At 55.4% G+C, this 16,117-nt stretch overlaps 1 protein-coding gene across 1 annotated transcript in view; it reads left to right on the forward strand.

The window, feature by feature from the left end:
- Positions 1-16,117, forward strand: part of RPTOR (regulatory associated protein of MTOR complex 1) — a 334,863-nt gene that overhangs the window by 186,665 nt on the left and 132,081 nt on the right. The window contains exon 7 of the mRNA XM_042914527.1: positions 13,300-13,359. Within this exon, the coding sequence (XP_042770461.1) occupies positions 13,300-13,359 (60 nt within the window). The remainder of the gene's footprint in view (positions 1-13,299; positions 13,360-16,117) is intronic.

Genomic DNA, 16,117 nt, shown 5'->3' on the forward strand with positions numbered 1-16,117 from the left:
GGGTTTTTTTCTTTCTCCATCACATCCTTCCACATACTGCAAAGGATTGAAAGAACGTTCCTTCAGGATTCGGACTTGAGGGGAGGAGAGTGCACACTCAGACCTGCAGGGTGTGCAGCTCGTGAGGCGGGTGGACGTGCTTCTCCTCCTCATCTTGGGGACAAGCCAGACGGTGGTGAGCCAGCCTTGGATGGGCTGCTGTCTATGGCTTGGGCCACGTTCTCGTCCCTCAGCATGGAAATAAGCTTTCCGCTCTGTCCCCGTCGTCTCTGGAGAAGCAGGGCCATGGGTTTATGCGGGGACACATTGCGTCCCCACGGCCACTGCCAGCCCTGCACGGATCACGGCCTGAGTGACCACACAGGACCAGGCAAAGCACTTGGAGTCTTGTTTGCGTGTGTGTGTGTGTGTGTGTGTGTGTGTGTCACAGTGGACTGGCTTTCCATTTGTGGATGTAAATTTCTTCCTATAAAAATGCCAAAATTACACACAAACAATTACGCTAGATATGGGACACTGTTATGTCCTGGGGTCGTCTGGGGTCTGGTTCTCGCGGCCATGGGCACGGGCACTCGCACTCTTGTGTCCTGTGGTGAGCAGACGTGCACTCGGCTTCCTGGTGGCACAGAAGGGAGACTCCGGGTCGACGAGGACTCGTCGGAGGGGCAGCACCTGTGTTTACTCGTTCTTCGGTGCTCGCGTGCGCGTGGTCGGTAGAGGGGGGTGCAGTCGTGACGTAACCAGGATCTTGCGGTGTGAACAGGGAGGTTGGAAATTCTGTGGGCTCAGAGGCTGCCCCTTGCTGACCGTGGGGTCCGTCTCCTCCTGGAGCCAGCAGGGCAGGGTTGGAGAGAATCGCCACGGAGGGTGATGTCAGGGGCCGCTGACCTGATAATATCCAAAGCATGGACGAGGAGCACGGCAGATGAGATCGGCAAGTATGGCCACACGACCACCCTCGGCGTGTTCTCCAAGCCCCCGCCCGCTTAAGGAGCCCCAGGGCTTGAGGACAGAACGTGTACCGTGCACGTTAAGGAACACAGCGGACGCCGAAGATCGACGTGAACTCACCCGGTCGCCACCGGCACGCCAGCAAGGAGCCCAGTCTCCCAGTCGCGCTCTTCCCGCCCCGGCCCTCGGGAACCGCTTCCTGGCGGCTGCGCTGGTCGCGAGTGCGGAGAAGCGGGTAGGGCGTCTGGACTTCAGACTCCGCCTGCTGTCTGTGCAGTTCTCGGCCGCTGTGGAGAGCTCGCTGTCTCGTGTAAGCTCCGCGTGCCTCTGGCTGATCCACCACCCACCCCCCCCGAAATGCCCGGCAATGTTACCGTCACGTCCATCTGCTTCTATTAAGTTAATAGGCACAGCCTCACGGTTCATAAAGCAGCTGAGATATCTGGTACTTACCGGTCCACTTAATTGATAAATGTTTCACTGGCAAGAAATTAAAATCGTGTTGCTGCTATTAACGTTTGGAGACATACCCTGGGCGTTCTGGCTTCCCGAAGCGTAACTGCAGGTGTGAGTGGAGGGAAAGCACGCAGGGAGAGCTTGGTGTTGGGGGCCGCGGGACTCGGCAGTGGGTTCGCCGTGAACACCAGGCGTGAAAACCACTGAGACTTCAGTCCCGAGGAAGGCGAGTGGACGAGGGCATGCGGCCCAGCGCACAGCTGTTGGCCAGCCGGCACGTCAGCCGTGGTCCAGGCCACGAGGAGACTCGGATGGAGAGTCCTGCGAGGCTCCTGGCAAAGACGAACGGGTTGAGCGGGTTGAGCGCACTTTCCGTGTCTCTCCTGGTCATGCTGCCTCGGGTCTGGGGGCTCCTGGCCCCTGGGCCTCCCTCGTGCAGCGGGGGGTCCTTGCTCATAAGCTGCCACCCTCCCTGTTTCCTCATTTTCCCCGCTTTCCCGGGTCGGGTCTGGGGTGACACATCGGACACATTCTATGATTGCCAAGAGAAATCGGCAGGTGCTCTTTCTGAGTTTGGGTCTGATCACCTTGGCCCCACGTGGGCACACGTGGCATGTGGGTCCAGAGGAGGGCTCTGCAATCGGCAGGCTGGCTGGCTGGGTAGTTTCAGGACCTCCAGAACCTCAGCCTTCTCCCCCCGCGAGATAGGATGATAGCAGCAGGCTTGTAAGTAGGCCGCAGGGGACGTGTAGGAGGTGGTGTGGCCGCAGCCCCCGGCCTCCTGTGGTCCTGGGCAGGTGCGGCCGCCAGGAGAGCACATCCCGGGTTGTCTGTGGTCGTGTCACCGCGGGTCAGCTCGCGGCTGCCACTGGGGAACCACAGCCGCTCTCCACGTGGAGTCGCGTCCCCACACCGCACACCCCTCTCCGGGAGTCAGCCTGGTGCCACTGGAAAGTGGTCAGGTTTTTTAAACAGGAAGGACTACGCAGGTTTAGTCACTTAATTTTTACCTAAATTTAACTTCATGCGTCCGCCCCAAGGCCACCTTTTATCCTAGACAAGGATGCACGGAGGCCCGGCTGCCACATGTGAGAGAGGGAGGACTTACTCAAAGGAGACCCCTACTCGTGGGTGCGTGAAGAGTGAACTCAGCCCGTGCGGGCTCAGGCGGGAGTTTGGAAGTCCGGCCTCCCCTCTGAGACACAGAGCAGCCTGGCCTGCGGCCGATGTCTGCAGCGCGCTCCAAGCCGCCCGGGCCCGCGCAGCCCAGTGGACGGGACTCCTGGCCCGACTCCCTGCCTTCTTTATAGGGACGGGAGTTTGGGCCCCAGGGAACAAGGAGAAGGTCACGTGCACGTGACCCCAGTCAGGCCTCCGTAATGCTCTGAGGGCTTCCGCTGGCCTCGGCTGCGGAAGGAGCCGAGGTCTCGCGTGTCCTGTGTTGGTCTCCAGTCCCGTTTCAGATTCCTGCCGGCCCATTTCTTCTCCCACGTGTTCTGTGGAGTAGAACCCGGCCTGGCTCGGGGCCGCCGGACGGACGCACGGCAGTCGTGGAGTCGTGCGGGGACATCGGCTTCGGTTCCTTGTGCCGGGGACTGACTGCTCTGAAGCGGTCCGTGCGGGAGCAGCTCGCGAGCTCCGCCCGTCTCAGCACCTCAGAGGCTGCGGGGTCAGGCGGGGTCAGCTCTCCTGACGCTGTCATTTGAATAAGTGGGAAGGCATCGGGCGCTACGCAGCACCGTCCTCCTCAGGCTCCGAGGCCGGGTGGCCGGCGCCTCCTGCCTGTGGACACAGGCCACACATCCGAGACCGAACTCCGCGATGCAGAGCACAGACCGGGGTCAAGGGCGAAGCTTCTTAAAAGAGCACGTCAGAGGGCCCGAGAGGAGTAAAAGCATAAAAGTGGCAGACACTTATAATTCGAGTGTGTGGTCCTTCCATTTGAAAGAACCACTTAATTTTTACCTAAATTTAACTGTATGCGTCTGCCCCAAGGCCACCTTGTGTCCTAGACAAAGACGGATGGAGGCCGGCTGCCACCTGTGAGTATAAACAGGTGTATATTTAGGGGTGAGCCTTCCCTCTCTGCCCCTGAGCACCACTTTGTCCTGGTGCTTGAGCGCCGGGGCTCCCTTGGGGTCACAGCCTCAGCCACCGCCCCCTGCCCCCTTTCTCTGCACCACTGGCTGATTTAAAAAAAAAAAATTTTTTTTTAATGTTTATTTATTTTTGAGACAGAGAGAGATAGAGCATGAACAGGGGAGGGTCAGAGAGAGAGGGAGACCCAGAATCCAAAGCAGATTCCAGGCTATGAGCCGTCAGCACAGAGCCCGACGCGGGGCTCGAATTCCCAGACCGCGAGATCATGACCTGAGCCGAAGTCGGACGCTTAACCGACTGAGCCACCCAGGCGCCCCACCACTGGCTGATTTTTAATGGTGCCGGAAGAAGGCTGCTAAGTCAGACTGCAGGGGGGGCTCTCGTGGGGTCCTGGGTGAGCAGGCCGGAGCGCCACGCACCTGTCACAGGAGGAGTCCCCGCCCTGCAAAGCTGGGCCTTCCTGACCCGGCTGGGCTTCCTCGGGGAGGGTTGGCGTTTGCTCACCTCTCCTCTCTGGCAGGAGGTCGTGTTCTTTTCCCTTCTCAGCCAGGGTCTGCACCGGGCCGAGGAGGCTGGAGAGTCTGAAGTGGTCTCGAACAAGCCGGATCCTCCTTTACCAGGCGGCCTCTGTGGGAAGGCCGGCAGGGCTGGCCAGGTGTGCGAGGCCTCCTTCCTTGGCTGTGGGCCATGAGAGCCACCTGAAGGAAGAGGCTTGCTTTGTAGGAAAGAGCTGGTTTTCTGCATTTGCACATGAGCGCAGTGGCAGGAGAGGCTGGGGCCTCCCTCGAAGGGTCGACAGTCTTCAGAAGTGGAAACAGACGACTGACGTTTGAAAACCGTACATATTTCCCTTAAATATTTTCCTGACATTGGCTCATCAACACAGGAACGTCTGTACTGAGTCCGTCTGTCTCTTCGTCTCTGTTTACTCTTTATCGTGGGATGTTTCCAGCCGTTCTAACAAACGGTTGAGAGAGTAGTGAGATGAACCCCTGTGTACTCATCACCCCCCTTTTGCAACTGTTTGCTTCGTTGTGTTGTTTATATGCCTAATTTAAGTAAATGATAGACGTTCTGATATTAACCCCCCAATACTTCAACATGCATTTTTTAAAGACATTTTAATCTCTTCTGAACTAAAAGGACAGAACCCTCACGAAGCTCACACCATTCCCTTGAAAAACGTGTCCACAGGTGTCCAGGCTCACGCTCCAGGCAGGTGCTATTGGGGCCCCAGGGACACCCGCCAGTGCCCGGCCCTGGGGCTGCGGCCCGGAGACAGACGGGGTCAGCTCGCTGCCTCGCACGGAAGAAAGCGCAGATGAAGGGGTGTCTGTCCTCCTCTGACCGATGGGATCATCAGCTCTTCTTTGAGCTGGCTGGCTCCTGAGGCGGGGCGGCCCCGAAATAGTGAGCTCCTGAGCCCTCGAGTCGTGTCCTCATTCCGGGCTGGACGCCCCTCGGGAGAGTATGCTGCCAGGCATCGTTAGCAGGGGCAGCTATTTAAAGTTAGCAAATTAGGACCTAACAATACCAAACCGCAGGCTTTTAATTTAGTTACAAATTCCAGGTAATTGACGCACTGGTTTCAAGTGGGGGGTTGTTTTTTGAAACCTGCTGGAGTAAATGAAATGCCAAAGAATTTCCTTGTTTTACTTGAAGTGTGTTTATCGCCCCTTTGAGTTGTCTCCCCAAGTTCCTTTTAAGAAGGGAATATTCCAAGCCCGACGTCTTCTGGGAGCGCTTCACACTGGGGAGGCCTCTGTGAACACAGTCAGGGCTGGGGAAGCTTCTGGGCATGTCATTCGTGGGCTCCGGGAGGCGCCCGGTGCCGCCTGTGGAAGAGAGCTTCCAGCCGGTCTCTCTTGCCGAGCACAACCTCGGTGGGAACATCGTGCAAGTGAGACTTGAATAGCAGCCTGCCAGGGCCGTCCTCTGTCCCCCAGCTGCCACCAGGCATAGGAGCAGCTCCTAGACAGAGGAGCTGGACAGAAGGTGCGCCCCCTCCAGGCAGTGCCGGTGTCTTCCTGAGCTGGGAAGCTCTCCACACCTCCTGGTTCAAGAGGTTTTACGGAGCTCGGCCTCCAGCCCCCTGCCCGCCTCCCGGAGTGCTGAAGGTGCCCACCTTCTGTCCAGTGTTTGCTCTTTCTGGTGAGCGGCCCCCTCCCTGAGTCCCCTCGTCAGCGTAGCCTCGGCTGTGGCCAGAAGGGTCCTTGTGAATAACCAAAGGCTCTCCTGTGCCAGGGCAGAGGACACGGCAGCTGCTTTGTGCCTGCGGTGAAATGATGTAAAAACAGTCTCAGTAGAAAAAAAAAAGAGAGAGATAAATATTAAGATGACAAAATAAAAGAGAACCAGCAAAGAGAAGGAAAAGATTTAAGAAATAAAATTTCATTCCAAAATTTAAGTGACCTTAAAATCCGTTACCAGTGAGTAGGTGTTCCAGGAAATGGAAAGCAATAAAAAATGAGAAGCACAAACAAATAAGAGAATGAAGATTCAGCATACAGATGATGATTCTAGAAACCCGCGAGAGAGATCTTAATACAGTGGAGTGGAGCTCACTGTGCACTTCACCACGGCACGCGCTTTTCCAGAGGTGACCACGACTCCGTGTGCATGCACAGAGACACAGGGCAATACAGAGACACATGCAGGCATGCACACGCACACACACACACGCACACACACTCAGAGCTGCTACAGTTGAGTTCGAAATAAACCATCGGCAACTAGGAGCCTACAGACAGTAAGAGAACAATAAAGTTTGGCCACGTGAGCTCCATCCCGGGACTGCTTTGATTGCTTTCTATTAGGCCACCTATTAATATAATTCATCATCTTAATAGGTGCAAGCAGGAAAGTTATTTGATCAAATTAAAAATGAATTTTAATAAAAACTTGTAATAAAAATAGAAGGCTGCTTCCTTCACATGAGAGAAATCTCTTCCACAGCAGCTGCCACCGTCCCTCCCCATCTCCATCAGTGTGAGTAGCACCAGGAGAAGGGCGTGTGTGCTGACTCTAATTCATTCAACAAACCGTTCTGGAAGTGCTACTCTGTATCGCAATTAGATGAGAAATCAAAATGAAAGGTGTACGTCTTCTAAAGAGAAGGCACGTTTGCATTATTTACGTGTGATCTGAATTTCAGCTTTGCAAAACAAAAAAATGCTTTGGAAAACGATTAGCAGTGGCCGGCCGCTGGCCCAGCACCGCGGGCGAGCCCTGCCTCTGAGGGGGCGCGGCAGGTGCCTGGGGTCCCCACGGTCCTGTGGATGTGGGGCTGCACCATTTCTTTATCTGGGCAGTGGTTGTATTTACATTATTATTGCTTAAACTCACTCCTGTGTCTCATGCTTTTCACATATGGTAGACTTCACGATAATTGTTTGCAACGTGTTACCTTTTTTATATATTAAAAATATAGCCAGCAAGGAAATCCTGGGAAGGAAAGGAAATCTGATTCACGGCAGTGACAGCAACAGACAATGACAAGAATGAGCTGGCCCAGAACACCGCACGCGTGTATAGAAAATCCCATAAAACTTGACTGATTGGAACGAAACACAGTTTGATAAAGGGAGGAGGTGGCCACACCATTACGGGGTGAGACCCGGTAAATTAAGGACATAAATTCTCCGTAAATTAAACCATAAATTTAGCACAGTGTTGACAAATTGATTTTAAAGGTCAACTGGAAGAATAAATGTTTGAGAACAGCCGTGAAAATTTTTAAAAAAGAGAAGAAAACAGATTTCTGAAAGAAGCCTCATCCTACCAGTTATCAGTGCCACTTCAAGGTACAGTCAGAATAAGAGTGGACATTCGAGTCAGTGGGACAGAATAGAGAGCTCCAGAAACAGAATCTATACGTGTCGGAATTTGTAATTTAGAAAAAGAATAAATCACTCAGCGTCTAGTATCCGGGGCACGTGGCTTACCATTTGAAAATCTTTAATCCCCCTTTCTTAATAAAAAAATTCCAAACATAATGAAGATTTAAGTGTGAAAAAGAAAACTCAAAAAAGTGCTAGAAAGAATGTCAGCTGGGAGAATTAAAAAGCCATAAAGGGAGTGGCCGATTTTATCAAACACAAATCTTAAGTTTTGTATGGCAAAGAAAACAAAATTCAAAACGCAGTCGGCCTTTGAGCGACTCGGGTGTGAACTGCACGGGTCTGCTTCCATGCAGACTGTTTTCAGTAAGTACCGGACGTGCTGTAAATGCACCTTTTCTTGCGATTTTCCTGACAACATTTTCTCTTCTCTAGTTTGCTTTATGGTAAGAACGCCATTACATTATAATGCATTATAATCATGCATAATGATATGCATTATTGTGACGCACGTACAAAATATGTTTCAGTTAACTGTTATCGGTAAGGCGTCCAGTCAGCAGCAGGCTAAATTAGTAGCTAAGTTTCAGGGAGTCCAAAGTTCCACGTGGATTTTTGTCTACGGGAGAGGTGGTGCCCCTCGCCCCTGTGTTGGTTTTTGGGTCAACTGTCCATTTATAAATGAGGGAAGATCGTGCAGCGTATAACAAAAGGTTGATTCTTTTAACGTAGGAAACACAAAGATCAGTAAAAGGATGAGTACCTCGATACAAAAATGCAAAGGGCGTGAACAGGCAACAAGCAAAAGGAAAGCAATTAAAAAATTATTAACTGGCATTAAACCTCAATATTAACCAAAGACATTGGCATGATACGTCACTTATCAGTTGGGCAGACGTTTGTTTTGTTTTTTTATGGTGATAAACCCTGTATTGGCAGGAAGTGAGAACCTGAGCACGTTCAGCCTTGATGTGACAATAAATGACTCTTCCTGTCTGGAAGGCCCCCAGACAATGGGGAGTAATTCAGCACAAGTGCACCCATTCATCAGGCAGGTTTGCTTCTAAGAATGCGTCCTGAGGACAACAGACTCAGTGTTCATACAAACGGGGTTCATTCAGACGTTGAAGAAGGTCACGTTCTACGTGTCGGCTTTCATACCGTCCCAAGACACACGAGGGCAGGTTAGGAAACAGCCTGGTAACCTGCGGTCTATTCCAGTGATGGGATGATGGGGCGCCAGTTAGCGGCAAAGCAGAATAAACTCATGATCCAGACAGGACCACGGATAAACCCCAAAGTCACGCTGGCTGAAAAGGGCCTGGTATAAAAGTACACCCCGGACGCTTGTGAGTAAGTCACTGGGAGAATCAGAGCAAGGTCTGTCTCTGTGGGCATTGCCCAGGAAGGCTGGAGGGAAGCTTCTGGGATGTTGGTCGTGGTCTCCGAGGGAGACCTTCCCGATAACAGCTCATTAAAACATATTTTGTGTGTGTTCTATGTGGTATTCTTACAATAGGACTAGAGAAGAGAAAACGTTATTATGAAGATCGTTAAGAGGTTTACAGGACTTACCGTATTTACTGAAAAAACGCAGGTGTGTGCCTTTGTCAAAATTCCGTGAATGTACAGTAAGAGGTGTGCTCTCATTGCGTGTGATCCTACATCAGCATCAGCAGGCGAAAGCACCGAGCAAATCTGGGGATTTAGGCGTGCGTGCCGAAGAGTGCAGAGGGGGGAGGGGTGCGGTGCCCGCCCCGAAAGTAAAGTGAATCAACCGAGGGAGAGACGGAGATGTGATGACATCAGACGCTAATGCTGGGCCCCAGGCACTTCCTGGCAGATTCTTCCAACTTTGTCGAAGGTTTGAAAATATTAGGGGACAAATGTTTTTAAGAAATAGCTGTAACGTCTATGACAATATTCTCTGGTAGAAGGAAACAAGCCCAGTCGTAGACACCGGTTGCGGGCACGGGCTGGGCACGGTCTGGAAATGCAGGGTGGAACCAGTGTTAACAGTGGCCCCGTCTGCGCAGGAGGGTGGGGGCCGGACCACAGGCTTTGCACGCCCGTCACGCACGTCTGCGCGGTTTGGGACTTCACAGTGACCGTGGTTTCCTGTCGTCCTACGACAAACTAAATCAGAAGGATTCGATTTTTTGCAAAAGGCAAAAGTGAAAATGTTAGCAGTTTTCGGATTTGGGGTAATTTTCACTTGCAATTTGCTGTATTTTTATGTTTTTTTATGGCAAATACGTGTTTTCTTTTGTTGGTTTTTATTTTAGTTAGAAAAATATTTACTGTATTCCCATTCTCAGGAACAACACCAAGCACTTACATGATACGTTTTGAGGTTACAGAACTAGGTTTTGTCTTTATTTCTTTTTTAATATTAATGAATTTGTTCTGCATAGAATCTGGAAGCTACCTGCTTTCAAGAGTGACAGGAAGAGCAGAATATAGGTGAAATGCTAGAAATCCATGACAACCACCAAATCAGTCTCCTGCCGTGTTCGGGTGCTCACGTGTATTTGTCGGTTATCAGAACTATCTGTTGGGCACCATCAAGCACTGGGACGTACTGATGAACAGGGTGACACAAGTCCTTTTACTCCCCAAACTTACCTTCTGCAGTAAAGGTGAGCTGTAAACAGCTATCTAATACAACATCAGGGAGTGAGAAATACCGGTGTTAAAAAGCAGAGTGAAGGGGTAGAGAGCGGAGGTCAAAATCTAGATAAAAAAAAAGGAGTAAATCTCACAGTTTTCCGGGCCAAGGATGCGGCAGGCCTTGGGAACCACGAGTGCAAAGGCCCTGAGGCGGGTCTCTGCCTGGTGTGTTGGAGGAACAGGACGTGTCAGGGTGAATGGAGCCGGGTGAGCAAGGGTGAGCGCGGGGAGCTCAAGTCAGAGCAGTGGCCGGGAGCCGTGTCCCGCGGGACCCTCCTCGGTGGGTCTCTGTGAGGACTTTGCCTTTTATTCTGAGGGGCAGGAAGCCTCTGGAGGGCTGTGAAGCAGGTGAAACGACTTACTTCAGCGTTCCTTCTTCACATTCCCTCCTAGAAGGCTTGCTCGGGCTGCTGGGTAGAGGGGTAGGGAGGGCAGGCAAGAGTGGAAGCAGAGAGACTGGTCTGGAAAATGTGTGAGATACGGGTGCCTGGCCTGGGGCTGTGGCCCCCAGCCGTGGTGGTTCTGCGCCCCAGGGCCCATTCGGCAACAGTGGGAGACGTCTTCGGTTGTCACGGTCGGGGCCCGGGTGCTGCTGGCATCTCGTGGGCCGCGGTGAGGATGCCGCCTGCTGACAAAGAATGATCCGGCCCCAAGCGTCCTAGTGCCCGGCCGGACACCCTGGCCTGGGAGGTCAGCGGGTAGGAGGTGAGCAGGGGTCGGGTCAGGTGCTGTGCAGCTAGCAGAGCAGACGGGACTCGCCGACGGTCTGGGATTGGCGCGTCTGACAAAGAGGCGTCACAAACGGCCCGAGCCCGTTTCTGAGCTCCGTCGCGCACCGAACGGCACCACTGGCTGTGTTATTAGAACCACTGGCATCTGATCTTAGGGCTTCTGAGCCATCGTCACCGCGTGTGATTTTGCCTGCTCTTTGGCCTTCCGTGGGCCAGCAACAGTGTCACGTAGGGGAGGAGAGAACAGTGTGAAAAAGAAACAAGTCGTCGACAGTTCTGGCGCAAAGGGCCTCGGCATCATTGGCCAAGGTAACACTCGTGGCGCCTCCGTGACGGATCCGTCCACGCCGCGCTCCCACGAAGAACCACAGCGTGAACCTTTTCAGGCGTGGTGTCCCTGTGCTTAATTTTCTGCTTAGTAGAACTTCGTGTTTTCAGCAGGTGTATTAAAATGCTTACTTCCCAGAGGACGCTTAAGTTGTTTTTTACAATTTCAAAGTCTTTGTGTGCTAACCCCAGAAGCTGGCCAACCGTGAGTCTGGTTCTGTGGCCTGTTTTTTCTCTAAATTTTAGATAGGATACTCCGTCGTGGGCGCCACGGTTAGGAACCTCTGAGGAGCGTCTGGCTCTCTGCTCGCGGGCCGTTTGCGTGATCTTGTGGTCTCTTGGTGGTAGGACTGGTCTCCTTTGACTTTGCTCTTGGTGCTGGGATGTGGCTCTGAATCCTGGAACATGATCGCCTCCCCGGGAGTCCTGTGGGAAGTCCAGGTGTGAATCCGGCCCTTTAATGTGGCGTGCCGGCGCTCCCTGCCTGTGTGCACGCCGGCGGGCGGTGTCGAAATCTCCGTCCGTCCTTTCGGCCGCTGTCCCCCCGGGGCCCCTTGGAGTCCCGCCCCACGCGTGTCTGGGGCAGGGTCAGCCAGGGGCTCCGAGCCACTGCTCAGCCGAGGCGGCTGCCTCTCCCCTGAGCGTGGCCCCCGCGTGCTGCGTGGATTGGGCTGTGCCCGCGGGGCTCTCCGGGTGGAGCAGACTCACCCAGACTTGCTCCGTCGAGGGTCACATCCCTTCCCTTTCTGTCTGTATCTGTTCGCTTCTTGGTGCCTTCACGTGGCTGTGTTTTGCATTTTGTCCAGAACTGATTATCATTATTGATAAAAGGACTAAGCGGGATACAGATTATTCTGTCATCACCGAAATCCAGAAGTGCCAATCAATAAGTACATTATAGGTAAAAAAACAAACAACAAATTGGCACGGTTTGCAGAGGACCCAGGATGAGAACGAAGACGTCTTTCCCGAAGATCCTTTCTGTCCCACGACGAGAGATCCTGATTGCTCTGAACCTGCCAGCGGGGGCGGTGGTGACTGGGGGTGCGGGCAGAGCCATCTGAAGCCGAGGAAACAGGATTTGCGTGGGATGGAACTGGCCGGCGGATGGAGCATCTGGGCCGCGAGCCCTTTGTGCCCATGGGAGGGGCCGCCCTCTCCGCCAGGCAGAGACCCTCACTTGTGCTGCTTCCCTCTGAACGGGACCACACCGGCTACGACAGCCACTACCAGGAAAACGACTTCCTGCATGCTGGCGGGCGAGGCTCGGCCCCCAGAGGTGCCCAGGGGTCCCCGGCAGCCGACTGCACGTGCCCCCACCCTGGAGGCCGCCCTCGGGAGCCTTGTGTCCTCCCAGCCTCCGTCCCTGCTGCTCTCCGACCCTCCCTGTCTCCCTCTCGCCCTTCCCACCCGGCCACCTCGGACGTGTCAGGCCTCGTCTGCCTGGCCCTGGGGCCCGTCCCTCCCCGTGGGCCCGCTGCTTGCTCTCCGACCTTCCCCCACGTCTCGTGTGCAGCTAGTGATGCACAGAAATGCTTCTTGGAGCTGTGCGTGTTTGCCATTTGTCTGCTCGGCTCGTTGGAGGGCCATTTGAGCTTAACTTGTAAAGCAGGCGTTTCCCGTGTCTCCCACTAAGTGCCGCACGTTGCCCTTGTTACTCCGTGTGGCTTCTGCCCTGCTGGGTGCCAGCGGCCGGGACAGGAGGCAGGAAGGGTGGCTGCCTGCCCCCTGCCCCCCACCCCCGTTGGTGCACGCACGGCAGACGGGGCCTGCCGGGTCCAGTCTCACTGTGACGCTCGAGTTCATGGCAACAAAGTGATATGATCGAATTCGCTTTTCTGTGTCTCCGCCCACGTTTTTCTCTGGGGTGTCCGGAGGTCACTCGCACTCCTTCCGGCACTCTCCCCAGCTTGCTTTCTTACCAAGGAGAAAAAGAAAGGGAACCCGGTCTGTCCACTGTTTGGGTGGATGCCTCCTTTCCTGTCTCACCTGGCCCCCGCGTCCTGTTTCTCTCCTTCCGCTGATGGTGGGGGAGGGGGCAGTGAGGATTTCTTCGTAAATGTGAAAGGTCCAGAATTAAGAAAATCTGGGTTTATGTTTTCAGCCTCCCCCTTTCTCCCCTTGCTTACTGGGGGCCCATGGTACTTCTCGTTAAATGTCCCCGTGATGGGACTCCGTGTCCTCTGTCCCTGCGCTGTGACTGACTGTGTCTCCTCTCTCTGCAGGTTTTGCATGCAGAAGTGCGTGAGTCTGGTGCCCGGGGTCACACTGGATTTAATAGAAAAGTAAGTAAGATATCGGCGCTGTGCGGCTCTGGGGCCCGCGGGGTTCTCGGAGGCGCTTGCTGTCAGCCTGCGGGTGCGGACGTCTGCCCTCGGGGAGGGCCGTGTGCCGACGGTGGCACCGGTGGTCGGCGTAGCACACGACTAAGCGTGGGGCCGCGACGGAAGAAAAGCGGAATCCACGTGAACATTTGCGGATACTCCCAACACTAACGCCAAAGCAGAGGCTGCTCCCAGAGGTCTCTCTGCTCCCCAAGTGGGTTAGTGAGGTCACGGCCTAGCGCTGACCCCCTGTCCCTCAGCCCCCCTTTCACGTGCTGAACTCCGGCGCCCCCATCCTGTGTGCTGTCTCGGGAGAGGCCGAGGTCCAGGCGGGCGCGCCCCGGTCGTGTGGCCTGTCCCTGCCCTTCCAGGTCGACGGCGACCCGTCTCCCTCCTGTCGTGGACACTGTTGTGTCTGCTCTGCGCGTGCGTGTGTGTGTCGACTCACCTTGGCTCGTCCTGATTCACCTACTGGTTGTGCTGAAACCTTCCACTCTGGACACCGTTTCTTCCAGAATTAACTACAAGATAATAGTTCTCTAAGTCCTGATAGAGGAAATCGTGTGCGAGAACAGCGAGGCCTGAGTTTAATTAAGTCAGGCAGGAAAGGCAAATATACCTCTGGGTTTTTCTCCTGGAAAACTACTTGCCTGCGTGTCAGGGGAAACAGACAGGAATGTTAGGTGTAAACGTCCACGTCAGGGACACGAAGGGCACGGCCCTGCCGGGGATCGCGGGCACTCTGTGGCAACAGAAAGGCCACGGCAGTGCCGCTCGAACCGGCACAGACGGTGTGCCCAGCTCTGTGGGCAGAAAAGCAAGTGAACAATGTGCACAGGAGGCCGCCGAGGGCATTTTCACGACCGCACGTCCGTCTGCAGGCGGGAGTCCAGGTAAGACAGTCCCTCACCGTGTGGGGTCTGGGGGAGCAGCTGTGCTGGCGGGCGTGGCTTCCTGCCCATCGTCTGAATTTTCTACGCAGAATGCACATAAACGTAAGTGGAGAAGAATTAGGATGCCTGCAAACAATTCAGTGAATATAATTACTCCTCATAGGTTTTGAGTGAGTGTCTAAGGGCATGTGACTGGCCTGCTTCCCTTTGGGAACTTTGTTCATGAGCAGGACGGTGATGGCAGCAGGGGTGAGTGAGCAGGATGGTGATGGGGGCAGGGGTGAGTGAGCAGGACGGTGATGGCAGCAGGGGTGAGTGAGCAGGACGGTGATGGGGGCAGGGGTGAGTGAGCAGGACGGTGATGGCGGCAGGGGGGAGTGAGCAGGACGGTCATGGGGGCAGGGGTGAGTGAGCAGGACAGGTAATGGCGGCAGGGGTGAGTGAGCAGGACGGTGATGGGGGCAGGGGTGAATGAGCAGGACGGTGATGGCGGCAGGGGTGAGTGAGCAGGACGGTCATGGGGGCAGGGGTGAGTGAGCAGGACAGGTAATGGCAGCAGGGGTGAGTGAGCAGGACGGTCATGGGGGCAGGGGTGAGTGAGCAGGACGGTGATGGGGGCAGGGGTGAGTGAGCAGGACGGTCATGGCGGCAGGGGCGGCGGAACACCGTTCGGCGCCATCAGGGCGGACGGGAAGGTCTGCAGCTGTTCTGCTGAAGAGCAGGTCTTGGTTATTGCGAAACCAGCCCACGGCTGACAGCGACCCAGAAGCCTCCGTTAGGGAGGCCACGGCAGGGGCGTGGGGTGAGAGCGAGCTGGAGTCGCCGGAGCAGGAGAACCAGGGGTGCGGCCACCGGTGGGAGAGCCAAACGTGTCCCATCGGTCGGGCAGGACAGGGTCCCGCAGCCGGGACCGCAGAGGGGTGCCATCGGTTCGCAGGGGTCAGCGAGGGCGCGAGCGGCCGGGCCTCGTGCACAGTGCTGCGCACACGGGCGAGCCGGTGTCTGCCGTCCCGTCACAGCTGCTCAGTGCACCTGCTCTCCCCGCGTGCGCAGGGCTGCAGCCTGGCGGGAGGCGGTGATGTCCAGCTGTGGTGATGGTGCTCGAGGCCGGCTCGTCTGCTCGGTGCACTCCCCTCTCCCAGGCTGCGCTGTGCGGTCCCTGCCGGCTCTCCCGCACTCGTGGTCGGGAAGCGAGGGCCGCACCGTGGCACACGTGGGCTGGGCGGTGGGGGCCGGTACCCGAGCTCGTGCTGCCACATGCAGACCGCTTCCGGCAAGTTCTCAGCAGTCACGTTTTATCACGGGTTGGTTGCTTCCGGTGGCCCGTTCAGAGCGGTCTCGGCTTACGCTTTCCTGAGCCGGTTTCCCTCCCTGCCCCCCTGTGCCTGGGGCAGACTCGTGCGCTCCTCTCCCTCAGGCAGGGCGGGAGGCAGCCGTCCAGCGTCTCTGTGTACCGGCCAGTGTCCCGCACGCCCTCCGGCCGGGGAGCCCCGTGCGCACGGCCCTGTCCCGTCCCGTCGCCCAGCACGGTCGTGGCTGCTCTTGACCAAACTCCGCTCGAGATGAGTCACGTGGACGCAAGAGCGTCGCATGTTCTGAGTTCTCCAGAGGACAGGAGCTACCGACGCTTAAGTAAAAATACGAATTTCTTAAGTTATTGGGTTAAACCTCTTTTTTTGTTGTTGTTTTTTTTACTGGGAGGAAGCTGGCGTTCAGTTCAGCTCTGCTTCCTGGCTGGCATCTTCCAGCCCGTGGCACGGCCGGCGGGGCAACCAGGCCCTGGAGGGACCCTTTTCCTCCAGGCAGGCCTCCCTGTACCCAGACCA

Source organism: Panthera leo, chromosome E1, assembly GCF_018350215.1.
Source record: "Panthera leo isolate Ple1 chromosome E1, P.leo_Ple1_pat1.1, whole genome shotgun sequence".
Taxonomy (NCBI): Eukaryota; Metazoa; Chordata; class Mammalia; order Carnivora; family Felidae; genus Panthera; species Panthera leo.